At 40.0% G+C, this 15,482-nt stretch overlaps 1 protein-coding gene across 1 annotated transcript in view; it reads left to right on the top strand.

Annotated features, from left to right (window-relative positions):
- The window catches only part of LOC129867600 (cadherin-13-like), a 276,247-nt gene extending 261,509 nt beyond the window's left edge, over window positions 1-14,738 (top strand). Inside the window, exon 4 of the mRNA XM_055941106.1 lies at window positions 14,562-14,738. Within this exon, the coding sequence (XP_055797081.1) occupies window positions 14,562-14,723 (162 nt within the window). The 3' untranslated portion in view covers window positions 14,724-14,738. The remainder of the gene's footprint in view (window positions 1-14,561) is intronic.
- The last annotated feature ends 744 nt before the right edge of the window (window positions 14,739-15,482 follow it).

Genomic DNA, 15,482 nt, shown 5'->3' on the forward strand with positions numbered 1-15,482 from the left:
GCTGTCTATATAAGGTTACACAGTTGACAGTGCATGCCAGAGCAAAATCAAAGCCATGAGGTTGAAGGACTTGTCCGTAAAGCTCCGAGACAGGATTGCGTCAGTTCACCTTCCAACAGGACAACAGAAGAATGAGAAAAAACTCCCCAAATACAGGTGTTTCAAGCGTCATTGTAGCATCATACCCAAGAAGACTGAAGGCTATAATTGCTGCCAAAGATGATTCAACAAAATACTGAGTAAAGGGTCTGAATACTTCGCGGCTGAGCCGTTGTTGCTCCTAAGACATTTCCACTTCACAATAACAGCCCTTACAGTTGACCGGGGCAGCACTAAGAGGGCAGAAAAAAAGTTTGAACACACCTACTCATTCAAGAGTTTTTCTTTATTTTCACAATTTTCAAAATTTTTGAGTAATAGTGAAGACCTCAAAATTATGAAATAACACATATAGAATCATGTACAACCAAAAAAGTGTTAAACAGATCAAAATATACAGTTGAAGTCGGAAGTTTGCATACACCTTAGACAAATACATTTAAACATAGTTTTTCACAATTCCTGACATTTAATCATAGTACAAATTGCCTGTCTTAGGTCAGTTAGGATCACTACTTTATTTTAAGTGTGAAATGTCAGAATGATTTTTTTATTTCAGCATTTATTTCTTTCATCACATTCCCAGTGGATCAGAAGTGTACATACACTCAATTAGTATTTGGTAGCATTGCCTTTCAATTCTTTAACTTGGGTCAAATATTTTGGGTAGCCTTCCACAAGCTTCCCACAATAAGTTGGGTGAATTTTGGCCCATTCCTCCTGACAGAACTAGGGTAACTGAGTCAGGTTTGTAGGCCTCCTTACGCCTGATACGCTTTATCAGTTCTGGCAACAAATGTTCTATGGGATTGAGGTCAGGGCTTTGTGATGGCCACTCCAATACCTTGACTTTGTTGCCATTATGCAACAACTTTGGAAGTATGCTTGGGGTCATTGTCCATTTGGAGAACCCATTTGCGACCAAGCTTTAAAACTTCTACTGCCTCAGAAACCCGGGTCCGGGAGCACCCCCCACCACCCCCACCAGTAAAAAAGCTGACTAGCATAGCTAGCATAGCGTCACAAGTAAATACTAGCATCAAAATATCATTAAATCACAAGTCGAAAACACCAGATGAAAGATACACTTCTTGTGAATCCAGCAATCATTTCTGATTTTTAAAATGTTTTACAGGGAAGACACAATATGTAAATCTATTAGCTAACCACGTTAGCAAAAGACACCATTTTTCTTGTCCACCATTTTTTCTCTCCACCAGTAGCTATCACCAATTCGACCAAATAAAGATATTGATAGCCACTAACCAAGAAAAAACCTCATCAGATGACAGTCTGATAACATATTTATTGTATAGCATAGGTTTTGTTAGAAAAATGTGCATATTTCAGGTATAAATCATAGTTTACAATTGCACCCACCATCACAACTCGACTAGAATAAATACAGAGAGCAACGTGTATTACCTAATTACTAATCATAAAACATTTCTTAAAAATATACAGCGTACAGTAATTGAAAGACACAGATCCTGTGATCCAGACAATATTTCAGATTTTCTAAGTGTCTTACAGCGAAAACACAATACATCGTTATATTAGCATAGCACATGTGCAAACATTACCCCAGCATTGATTCAAGGCAAAAAGAGCGATAGCATTATCACCACCAAAATATATAAATTTTTTCACTAACCTTCTCAGAATTCTTCCGATGACACTCCTGTAACATCATATTACAACATACATATAGAGTTTGTTTGAAAATGTGCATATTTAGCCACAAAAATCGTGGTTATACAATGAGAATAGTAGCCAAACTGGCCAGAAAATGTCGGGCGCCATCTTGGAGAGTGATCTAGTCTAATGAATAACTAATCATAAACTTGACAAAAAAATACAAGGTGGACAGCAATTGAAAGACAAATTAGTTCTTAATGCAATCACTGAATTACATTTTTTAAATTATCCTTACTGTGCAATACAGGGTGCGCCAAAGCGAAGCTACCCCAAAGAAAGTGGCGGAATATGCGTTTAACATTTTTCAACAGAACAACGATTTATCATCATAAATAGTTCTTACTATTAGCTGAACTTCCATCAGAATCTTGGGCAATGTATCCTTTCTCCGGTCTAATCGTCTTTTGGTCGAAAGATGTCCTCTTGTCCTGTCGAAATGGCCACTAACGTTCGGCATGTACTGGAAAAGTGTCCAACTCTTGGAAGTGCGTCACAAAGAAATGCCAGAAAATCGCAATAAACGGATATAAATTGCTATAAAACGGTTTAAATTAACTACCTTATGATGTCTTTAACCTGTCTGACTCCGGGATTCCGCTAGCGGAACTCCTCCCACATTCCACTGAAAAGGCAGAGCGCGAAATTCAAAAAATATTTTTTAGAAATATTTAACTTTCACACATTAACCTGTCTAGGCTGAGGGTGCCGCTAGCGGCACTCCCGCCCCACCCCCACTGAAAAGGCAGAGCCGCGAAATTCAAAAAATATATTTTTTTTAAATATTTAACTTTCACACATTAAAGTCCAATACAGCTAATGAAAGACACAGATCTTGTGAATCCAGCCAACATGTCCGATTTTTAAAATGTTTTACAGGGAAGACACAATATGTAAAGATGTAAATCTATTACCTAAAAACACATTAGCATAATCCACCATCTTTTATTTGTCCACCAACACCAGTAGCTATCACCAATTCGGCTAAACTAAGATATTTATAGCCCCTAACCAAGAAAAAAACTCATCAGATGACAGTCTGATAACATATTTATGGTATGGGATAGGTTTTGTTAGAAAATGTGCATATTTCAGGTAGATGGCGAGGTTACAATTGCACCCACCGTTACAAATGGACTAGAATAACTACATAGAGCAACGTGTTTACCTACTTACTAATCATCAAACATTTCGTAAAAATACACAGCATACAACTAATCGAAAGACACAGATCCTGTGAATACAGACAATATTTCAGATTTTCTAAGTGTCTTACAGCGAAAACACAATAAATCGTTATATTAGCATAGCACATAGCACATAGCAGCCCAGCATTGATTCTAGCCAAAGTGAGCGATAACGTCAACATCGCCAAAATATATTATTTTTTTCACTAACCTTCTCAGAATTCTTCAGATGACACCCCTGTATCATCACATTACAACATACATATACAGTTTGTTCGAAAATGTGCATATTTAGCCACCAAAATCATGGTTAGACAATGTGAAATGTAGCCCAGCTGGTGAGAAAATGTCCGTGCGCCATATTAGACAGTGATCTACTCTTATACATAAATACTCATAAACGTGACTAAAAAATATAGGGTGGACAGGGATTGATAGACAATTTAATTCTTAATACAATCGCGGAATTACATTTTTTAAATTATCCTTACTTTTCAATACAGTTTGCGCCAAGCGAAGCTACGTCAAAAAACATGGCGTCCTAAGCCACTAACATTTTTCGACTGAAACACGATTTATCATAATAAAAATGTCCTACTTTGAGCTGTTCTTCCATCAGTATCTTGGGCAAAGGATCCTTTCTTGGGTCTAATCGTCTTTTGGTGGAAAGCTGTCCTCTTGCCATGTGGAAATGCCAACTGCGTTCAGCATGAACTGGAAGCGTGCCCAGCGATTCACAGCGTTTCAGAAATAAATGTCCCAAAATCGCACTAAACGGATATAAATTGCTATAAAACGCTTAACTACCTTATGATGTTTTTAACTCCTATAACGAGTCTTAACATGACCGGAGAAAGATTACTCCCAACACTAATGCTTGGAACAGGTGCGGGTCGGTGTCCTCCACGCGCATAACGCAGCTCCAAAAGACTTACTAGCTACAGGGTTTTTTAATTTATAGTGCCTGTGAACGCGCAATCGACCCCATTCAAATCGTCATCACGTAAAGGCATCCAGGGGAAGACGTAAGCAGTGTCCGTATACTCATAGCAATAACTGTGGCCTTTTAACTGACTCCAGATCAGGGGCCAACATTTCTGAAATCTGACTCCATGTCAGGGAAATTGCTGTAGAATGGGTTCTGTTCCACTTAGAGACAAAATTTCAACTCCTATAGAAACTATAGACTGTTGTCTATCCAATAATAATAATAATATGCATATTGTACGATCAAGAATTTTGTGGGAAGCCGTTTCAAAAATTACACGATTAGCATAAATAGTGACAACAGCGCCCCCAGCCTCAACAGGTTAACAAGTCCAATACAGCAAATGAAAGATACACATCTTGTGAATCCAGTCAACATGTCCGATTTTTTTAATGTTTTACAGCGAAAACAGCACGTATATTTATGTTAGCTCACCACCAAATACAAAGAAGGACAGACATTTTTCACAGCACAGGTAGCATGCACAACGCCAACCTAACTAACCAAGAACCAACCAAACTAACCAAGAAACAACTTAATCAGATGACAGTCTTATAACATGTTACACAATAAATCTATGTGTTGTTCGAAGAATTTGCATATTTGAGGTATAAATCAGTTTCACATTGCAGCTACCATCAGAGCTACCGTCAAAAATAGCATCGAAGCAGCCAGAGCAATTATAGAGACCAACATGTATTACCTAATTACTCATCATAAAACATTTCTTAAAAATACACAGCGTACAGTAATTGAAAGACACAGATCTTGTAAATCCAGACAATATTTCCGATTGTGTAACGGCGTTCCTCCTCCTCTTCATCTGAAAAGGAGGAGTAGTGATTCGACCAAAATGCAGCGTTTGAATTCGACATAATATTTATTTACAAAACGGAAAAACACGACAACACTTTAACAAACTACAAAACAAAAAACGACGTAGACAGACCTGGACGACGAACTTACATGAAACACGAAGAACGCATGAACAGGAAAACTGACTACATAAAAGAACGAACATACAAACAAACCGAGACAGTCCCGTGTGGCGCGACAAACACTGACACAGGAGACAACCACCCACAACAAACAGTGTGAAAACACCTACCTTAATATGACTCTCAATCAGAGGAAATGAAAACCACCTGCCTCTAATTGAGAGCCATATCAGGTCACCCTTTAAACCAACATAGAAACAGAAAACATAGACTGCCCACCCAAACTCACGTCCTGACCAACTAACACATACAAATACTAACAGAAAACAGGTCAGGAACGTGACAGATTGTCTAAGTGTTTTACAGCGAAAACATAATATAGCATTATATTAGCTTACTACAATAGCCTACCACACGACCGCATTCATTCATCAAGGCACGTTAGCGATAGCAATAGGCACGTTAGCATTAGCGAATAAACCAGCAAAAGATATTAAATTTCACTAACCTTCATAAACCTTCCTCAGATGACAGTCCTATAACATCAGGTTATACATACACTTATGTTCTGTTCGAAAATGTGCATATTTAGAGCTGAAATCCGTGGATATACAACGTAGCATAACGTAGCATAACGTGCTAACGTAGCATCTTTTCCCCAGAATGTGCGGATATTTCTATGAGACTCTCACCTATTCTGACCAAATAGCTATTCATAAACATTACAAAAAAATACATGTTGTATAGGAAACGATAGATCCATTAGTTCTTAACTTCTCTGGGATAGTTGGGACGCTAGCGTCCCAACTGACAAGCACCCCCAACCCCCCCCCCCTTACTGATTAGCATCGCGTCACAATGAAAAGGAAAATCTAAATATCATAAAATCACAAGTCCAAGACACCAAATGAAAGATACAGATCTTGTGAAAAAAGCCACCATTTCAGATTTTTAATATGTTTTACAGGGAAGACAAAATATGTAAATCTATTAGCTAACCACGTTAGCAAAAGACACCATTTTTCTTTGTCCACCATTTTTTCTCTCCACCAGTAGCTATCACCAATTCGGCCAAATAAAGATATTGATAGCCACTAACCAAGAAAAAACCTCATCGGATGACAGTCTGATAACATATTTATTGTATAGGATAGATTTTGTTAGAAAAATGTGCATATTTCAGGTAGAAATCATAGTTTACATTTGCACCCACCATCACAACTCGACTAGAATAAATACAGAGAGCAACGTGTATTACCTAATTACTAATCATAAAACATTTCTTAAAAATATACAGCGCACAGCAATGGAAAGACACAGATCTTGTGAATTCAGACAATATTTCAGATGTTCTAAGTGTTTTACAGCGAAAACACAATAAATCGTTATATTAGCATAGCACATGTGCAAACATTACCCCAGCATTGATTCTAGCCAAAGAGAGCGATATCGTTATCATCGCCAAAATATATTAATTTTTTCACTAACCTTCTCAGAATTCTTCCATGACACTCCTGTAACATCATATTACAGCATACATATAGAGTTTGTTCGAAAATGTGCATATTTAGCCACAAAAAAACGTGGTTATACAATGAGAATAGTAGCCAACCTGGGCTGAAAATGTCGGGCGCCATTTTGGACAGTGATCTCGCGTAATGAATAACTAATCATAAACTTTACTAAAAAATATAGGGTGGACAGCAATCGAAAGACAAATTAGTTTTTAATGCAATCGCTGAATTACATTTTTTTAATTATCCTTACTTTTCAATACAGGTTGCGCCAAACGAAGCTACACCAAACAAAATGGCGGCATAAGCGTTTAACATTTTTCAACAGAAACACGATTTATCATCATAAATAGTTCTTACTATGACCTGTTCTTCCATCAGAATCTTGGGCAATGAATCCTTTCTCCGGTCTAATCGTCTTTTGGTCGAAAGATGTCCTCTTGTCCTGTCGAAATGGCCACTAACGTTCGACCGGTACTGGAAACGTGCCCAGCGCTTCAAAGTGCATCACTAAGAAATGCCTCAAAATCGCACTAAACGGATATAAATTGCTATAAAACGGTTTAAATTAACTACCTTATGATGTCTTTAACACCTATAACGAATAAAAACATGACCGGCGATATATAAGTGGCTAAACCAAAGCTTGGAAGGAGGCCAGTCCGACGACCACTCTGCGTCGAGCGCACTGTTGAAAAGGACGTTCTTTCTGCTCCAGGGTCTATTTATAGAGCCCGGATTGCGCAATCCACTCCATTCAAAATCTCCCCGCTTACTGACATCTAGAGGAAGGCGTAGGCAGTGTTTGTAGCATCATAGCATTCACAGGGACTTATGAACTGACCTGGGAGCAGGGGCCAAGATTTCTGAAATCTCACTCCCTGGCAGGAAAGTGCTGTAGAATGAGTTCTGTTTCACTCAGAGACATAATTCCAACGGTTATAGAAACTAGAGAGTGTTTTCTATCCAATAATAACAATAATATGCATATTGTACGAGCAAGAATTGAGTACTAGGCAGTTTAATTTGGAGACCAATTTTCCCTAAGTCGAAACAGCACCCCCTATATCCCAGAGAGGTTAATGCAATCGCAGTGTTAGAATTCTAAAAAAATCTTCATTACGACATAAGACTTAGTTATGGTAAGGGAATAACCAAAACCTGAGCGCAAAGCTACTAGTACACAGTTTGACAGATATATGAAATAGCATCACAAAATGGTTCCTACTTTTGCTGATCTTCTATCAGAATGTTGTACCTTTGGTCCTTTGTCCAGAACCGTCTTTGTTTGGATTTAGAACGTGCTTTTTCCCTCTTGAATTAGCAAGCACACTGGCCATGCGGCGCTAAGCTCTCCAACCTCAACAAAGTCAAACAACGCAACACAACTAACGTCCCGAATAAATTTCAATAATCTAATGAAACTATATTGAAAAAACATACTTTAGGATGATATTTTAACATGTATCAAATAAAATCAAAGCCGGAGATCATATTCACCCATAACGACTGGTTTCCAGTAGGCAATAAGAGGTCCCGACACGCGCCTTGCAGAAAACTGAAAATTGGGGACACGTTGTTCCAAGAGGGCTTATTCAACGTCAGACAGAGATAACCAACTCCTTTTTCCTCTCACTTCCTCTTGACATCCGGGTGAAGGTGTATGACGTGTACGTATAGCCATACCTATAATGCCCATTTATAGGCAGTCACTTGAACAGAACATAGATTTCAGACTTTCCACTTCCTGGTCACAATGTGTGCTGCCAAATGAGTTCTGTTTTACCCACAGACAAAATTCCAACGGTTTTAGAAACTAGAGAGTGTTTTCTATCCAATAAAATTAATAATATGCATATTGTACGAGCAAGAATTGAGTACGAGGCCGTTTAAATTGGAGACGTTTTTCCCCAAAAGTGAAAACAGCACCCCCTGTCCTCATCAGGTTTTAACACCTATAACGAATAAAAATATGACCGGGGATATAGAAGTGGCTAAACCAAAGCTTGGAAGGAGGCCAGTCCGACGTCCACTCTGCGTCGAGCGCACGGCTGAAAAGAAAGGTACTTCCGTATCTTGATCTTATATAAAGTCCCAGATTGCGCAATCGACCCCATTCAAATTGTCACCACTTACTGACATATAGAGGAAGGCGTAGGCAGTGTTTGTAGCCCCACAGCATTCACAGGGACTTATAAACTGACCTGGGAGCAGAGGCCAAGATTTCTGAAATCTCACTCCCTGGCAGGAAAAGTGCTGTAGAATGAGTTCTGTTTCACTCAGAGACATAATTCCAACGGTTTTAGAAACTAGAGAGTGTTTCCTATCCAATAGTAATAATAATATGCATATTGTACGAGCAAGAATTGAGTACTAGGCAGTTTAATTTGGAGACCAATTTTCACTAAGTCGAAACAGCACCCCCTATATTCTCAAGAGGTTAACTTCCTGACTGATGTCTTGAGATGTTCCTTCAATATATCCACATACTTTTCCATTCCTCATGATTCTATTTTGTGAGGTGCACCAGTCCCTCCTGCAGAAAAGCACCCCAACAACATGATGCTGCCACCCTCATGCTTCACGTTTGGGATGGTGTTCTTCGGCTTGCAAACGTCCCCCTTTTTCCTTGAAACATAACAAAGGTCATTATGGCCAAACAGTTCTATTTTTGTTTCATCAGACCAGAGGACATTTCTCCAACAAGTACTATCTTTGTCCTCATGTGCAGTTGCAAACAATAGTTTGGAGCAGTTGCTTCTTCTTCTTGCTGAGCGGCCTTTCAGGTTATGTCGATATAGGACTCATTTTACCGAGGATATAGATGCTTTTGTACCCGTTTCCTGCAGCATCTTCACAAGGTACTTTGCTGTTGTTCAGGGATTGATTTGCATTTTTCGCACCAAAGTACATTCATCTCTAGGAGACAGAATGCGTCTCCTTCCTGAGCGGTATGACGGCTGCATGGTCCCATGGTGTTTGTACTTGCGTACTATTGTTTGTACAGATGAACGTGGTATCTTCAGGCATTTGGAAATTGCTCCCAAGGATGAACCAGACTTGTGGAGGTCTACAATTTTTTTCTGAGGTCTTGGCTGATTTTCCCATGATGTCAAGCAAAGAGGCACTGAGTTTGAAGGACGTCCTTGAAATACACTGCTCAAAAAAATAAAGAGAACACTTAAACAACACAATGTAACTCCAAGTCAATCACACTTCTGTGAAATCAAACTGTCCACTTAGGAAGCAACACAGATTGACAATAAATTTCACATGCTGTTGTGCAAATGGAATAGACAACAGGTGGACATTATAGGCAATTAGCAAGACACCCCAAATAAAGGAGTGGTTCTGCAGGTGGTGACCACAGACCACTTCTCAGTTCCTATGCTTCCTGGCTGATGTTTTGGTCACTTTTGAATGCTGGCGGTGCTTTCACTCTAGTGGTAGCATGAGACGGACTCTACAACCCACACAAGTGGCTCAGGTAGTGCAGCTCATCCAGGATGGCACATCAATGCGAGCTGTGGCAAGAAGGTTTGCTGTGTCTGTCAGCGTAGTGTCCAGAGCATGCAGGCGCTACCAGGAGACAGGCCAGTACATCAGGAGACGTGGAGGAGGCCGTAGGAGGGCAACAACCCAGCAGCAGGACCGCTACCTCCGCCTTAGTGCAAGGAGGTGCACTGCCAGAGCCCTGCAAAATGACCTCCAGCAGGCCACAAATGTGCATGTGTCTGCTCAAACGGTCAGAAACAGACTCCATGAGGGTGATATGAGGGCCCAACGTCCACAGGTGGGGGTTGTGCTTACAGCCCAACACCGTGCAGGACGTTTTGCATTTGCCAGAGAACACCAAGATTGGCAAATTCGCCACTGGCGCCCTGTGCTCTTCACAGATGAAAGCAGGTTCACACTGAGCACATGTGACAGACGTGACAGAGTCTGGAGACGCCGTGGAGAACGTTCTGCTGCCTGCAACATCCTCCAGCATGACCGATTTGACGGTGTGTCAGTCATGGTGTGGGGTGGCATTTCTTTGGGGGGCCGCACAGCCCTCCATGTGCTCGCCAGAGGTAGCCTGACTGCCATTAGGTACCGAGATGAGATCCTCAGACCCCTTGTGAGACCATATGCTGATGCGGTTGGCCCTGAGTTCTTCCTAATGCAAGATAATGCTAGACCTCATGTGGCTGGAGTGTGTCAGCAGTTCCTGCAAGAGGAAGGCATTGATGCTATGGACTGGCCCGCCCTTTCCCCAGACCTGAATCCAATTGAGCACATCTGGGACATCATGTCTCGCTCCATCCACCAACACCACGTTGCACCACAGACTGTCCAGGAGTTGGCGGATGCTTTAGTCCAGGTCTGGGAGGAGATCCCTCAGGAGGTGAATGCACCAATTTGTAAGTCACTCTGGATAAGAGCGTCTGCTAAATGACTTAAATGTAATGTAATGTAAATGAGACCACCCGCCACCTCATCAGGAGCATGCCCAGGCGTTGTAGGGAGGTCATACAGGCACGTGGAGGCCAAACACACTACTGAGCCTCATTTTGACTTGTTTTAAGGACATTACATCAAAGTTGGATCAGGCTGTAGTGTGGTTTTCAACTTTAATTTTGAGTGTGACTCCAAATCCAGACCTCCATGTGTTGATAAATTTGATTTCCATTGATCATTTTTGTGTGATTTTGTTGTCAGCACATTCAACTATGTAAAGAAAAAAGTATTTAATAAGAATATTTAATTCATTAAGATCTAGGATGTTATTTTAGTGTTCCCTTTATTTTTTTGAGCAGTGTACATCCACAGGTACACCTCCAATTTACTCAAATGATGTCAATTAGCCTATCAGAAGCTTCTAAAGCCATGACATAATTTTCTGGAATTGTCCAAGCTGTTTAAAGCTACAGTCAACTTAGTGTATGTAAACTTCTGACCCACTGGAATTGTGATTGTGAATTATAAGTGAAATAATCGGTCTGTAAACAATTGTTGGAAAAATCACTGTTGTCATTCACAAAGTAGATGTCCTAACCGACTTGCCAAAACTATAGTTTGTTAACAAGAAATGTGTGGAGTGGTTGAAAAACGAGTTTTAATGACTCCAACCTAAGTGTATGTAAACCATCGATTTCAACTGTATTTTTTAGATTGACAGCTTTGCACAATCTTGGCATTCTCTAATCCAACATCACCTGGAAAGCTTTTTCAACAGTCTTGAAGGAGTTCCCACATATCCTGAGAACTTGCTGGCTGCTTTTCCTTTTTGTTTTTTTGGAACCAAAAATCTCACATTTGGGCTGATCAGACCAAAGGACAGATTTCCACGGTTATAATGTCCATTGCTCATGTTTCTTGGTCCAAGTTTCTTCTTCTTACTGGTGTCCTTTAGTAGTGTTTTCTTTTCAGCAATTCGACCATGAAGGCCTGATTAACGCATTCTCCTCTGAACAGTTGATGATGAGATGTGTCTGTTTCTTGAACTCTGTGAAGCATTTATTTGGGCTGCAATTTCTGAGGTTCAGTTAACTTCAATGAACTCATCCTCTGCAGCAGAACTACCTCTGGGTCTTCCTTTCCTGTAGCGGTTCTCATGAGAGCCATTTTCATCATAGCGTTTGATGGTATTTGCAACTGCACCTCAAGAAATTTTAAAAGTTCTTGGAATGTCTTAAATTAATGATGGACTTTCATATCTCTGCTTATTTAAGCTGTTCTTGCCATAATATGGACTTGGTATTTTACCAAATATATTCAGTTTACCACCCCTACCTTGTCACAATACAATTTATTGGCTCAAACCTCTTTGGGCTAGGCGTGTCTCAAGCGACCCACCTCGACAAGATCCGGTGAAATTGCAGAGCGCCAAATTCAAATTACAGAAATCGTAATATTAAACTTTCATGAAAATACAAGTTTCATACATCATTTAAAATATAAACTTCTTTTTAATCCAGCTGCGTTGTCAGATTTCAAAAAGTCTTTACGGCGAAAGCACACTATGCAATTATCTGACAGCGCCCCGCATACAAAAGCATTAAAAACATTTTCCAACCAAGCAGATGCATCGCGAAAGTCAGAAATAGCGATAAAATAAATCCCTTACCTTTCAAGATCTTCATCTGGTTGCAATCACAGGGGTCCCTGGTACATAACAAATTGTCCTTTTGTTTGATAAAGTCTTTCTTTATATCCCCAAAAAGCAAGTTTATTTGGCACGCTTCATTCAATAATCCACCGGTTTCCCCTCGTTCAAAATGCATGCAAAATTAATCCCAAACGTTACCATTAAACTTGGTCCAAACATGTCAAACAACGTTCCTAATCAATCCTCAGGTATCCTATTATGTAAATAAACAATAACATTTAAGACGGAAAATAGTATATTCAATACCATAGATAAATAACCAAGTGCGCGCCCTCACCAGAGCGCATCACAATCATTTTCCAACCAAGCAGATACATCACGAAAGTCAGAAATAGCGACAAAATATATCACTTACCTTTGAAGATCTTCATCTTTTTGCAATCCCAAATGTCCCAGTTACACAATGAATGGTCGTTTTGTTTGATAAAGTTCTTCTTTATATCCCAAAAAGGTCAGTTTATTTGGCGCATTTGATTCAGAAATACACCTGTTCCAACTCGCCCAACATGCCTACAAAGGAATCTAAAAAGTAACCTGTAAACTTGGTCCAAACAATTCAAACAACGTTTCTAATCCAACCTCAGGTACCCTAATATGTAAATAATCAATCAAATTTATACCGGAGAAATACGCTCTCCTCGTTATTGTCATTCATGCGCACCAAAATACTACAGTCCTCCTGAGTGACATTTAGAAAGAATACAACTACTTCTTCATTTAAAAAAAGATAAACATTGAACAATTTCTAAAGAGATAAACATTGAACAATTTCTAAAGACTGTTGACATCTAGTGGAAGCCATAGGAATTCAATCTGGGTCCTAATAATTCGGCTTTCCCATAGAAAATCATTGGATTTTTTTTTTTTTTTTTTTTTTTACCTTTATTTAACTAGGCAAGTCAGTTAAGAACAAATTCTTATATTCAATGACGGCCTAGGAACAGTGGGTTAACTGCCTGTTCAGGGGCAGAACGACAGATTTGTACCTTGTCAGCTCGGGGATTTGAACTTGCAACCTTCCGGTTACTAGTCCAACGCTCTAACCACTAGGCTACGCTGCCGCCCCGAATGTTGAATGACCTTAAAAAATAATTTTCCTGAATGGATTGTCCTCGGGGTTTCGCCTGCCAAATCAGTTATGTTATATTCACAGACATTATTTTAACAGTTTTAGAAACTTTACAGTGTTTTCTATCAAATACTACCATGCATATGCATATCCTAGCTTTTGCGCCTGAGGAACAGGCAGTTTACTTTGGGCACCTCAGTCATCCAACTTTCCGGATACTGAAGGAATGAAATTCCACAAATTAACTTTTAACAAGGCACACCTGTTAATTTAAATTAATTCCAGGTTACTGCCTCATGAAACTGGTTGTGAGAATGCCAAGAGTGTACAAAGCTGTCATCAAGGCAAAGGCTGACTACTTTGAAGAATCTCAAATATAAATATATTTTGATTTGTTTAATACTTTTTGGTTACTATATGATTTCATATGTGTTATTTCATAGTTTTTATGTCTTCGCTACTAGTCTACAATGTAGAAAAACCCTGGAATGAGTAGGTGTCCAAACTTTTGAGTGGTACAGTATATGTACGGTATAAGTGAATTAAAATGGGGTGACTGTACAAAAAGCTCTGTAATTTCTAAACGGTTCACCCAATATGCATGGAGATACCGTCAAATTAAAGCCGAGAGTCTGCACGTTAAACTCATAGTCATTGTGTCATTTCATTGCTGGAGTATGGAGTCAAAACTTTAGGACTGTCCCAGTACTTTTGGAACTGACTGTATATATGCCATTTATCAGGCGCTTTTACCCAAGTTCCTACATTTACAAATGGGTGGCCTCATCAGGAATTGAACCTATGATCCAGGCATTGCTAGCTTCATGGTCTACCAACTGAGCCACACAGGACCACATAGGTAATGTATAAACTATACAATATGTTGTTTTAATGCCACCCCTCCCTCTGTGTGTTCAAAGGAGATCCTTGGCCTTGGACAGATCCAGCCCTACAGATCAAAGAGAGCCCTGTTCGCCCCCCGCATGCATGTCAGTGAGAACATGGAGCCGCCATTCCCGAAAGTCATTGGCACGGTAAGCCTCACCCGTCCGTCCCACCTCGGACACCTTCTGATACACTAATAGACGGATTGTGGACTGTTTACCACCATATTTAGTGTTATTCACAATCAAGCAATGTGGATATCCATATTCCAGTGAAAACATGCCTCTCCACTGTGAATAGTGGCCAGGGAATTTAATACAGGGAAACTCAAATCCATTCTACCTAATCTCTACCTGCATGTTAAATGTGTAACCAGAGGGAAAAGAAAACCAACTTTGCTCCACAAAGAGAGACGCGTACAAAGCTCTCCCTCACCCTCCATTTGGCAAATCTGATAGTAATTCTGTCTTCCTGATTCCTGCTTACAAGCTAAAACTAAAACAGGAGGCACCAGTGACTCGGTCAATAAAAAAGTGGTCAGATGAAGCAGATGCTAAGCAACAGGACTGCTAGCACAGACTGGAATATGTTCCGGGATTCTTCTGATGGCATTGAGGAGTACACCATATCAGTCACTGGCTTCATCAATAAGTGCATGGATGACATCGTCCCCACAGTGACAGTACATACATATCCCAACCAGAAGCCATGGATAACAGGCAACATCCGCACTGAGCTAAAGGGTAGAGCTGCCGCTTTCAAGGAGCGGGACTATAACCTGGAAGCTTATAAGAAATCCCGCTCTACCCTCCGACGAACCATCAAACAGGCTAAGCGTCAATACAGGAATAAGATTGAATCGTACTACACTGGCTCTGACTCTCGTCAGATGTGGCAGGGCTTGAAAACTATTACAGACTACAAAGGGAAGCACGGCCACGAGCTTCCCAGTGACA

This window comes from Salvelinus fontinalis, chromosome 12 (genome assembly GCF_029448725.1).
Source record: "Salvelinus fontinalis isolate EN_2023a chromosome 12, ASM2944872v1, whole genome shotgun sequence".
Taxonomy (NCBI): Eukaryota; Metazoa; Chordata; class Actinopteri; order Salmoniformes; family Salmonidae; genus Salvelinus; species Salvelinus fontinalis.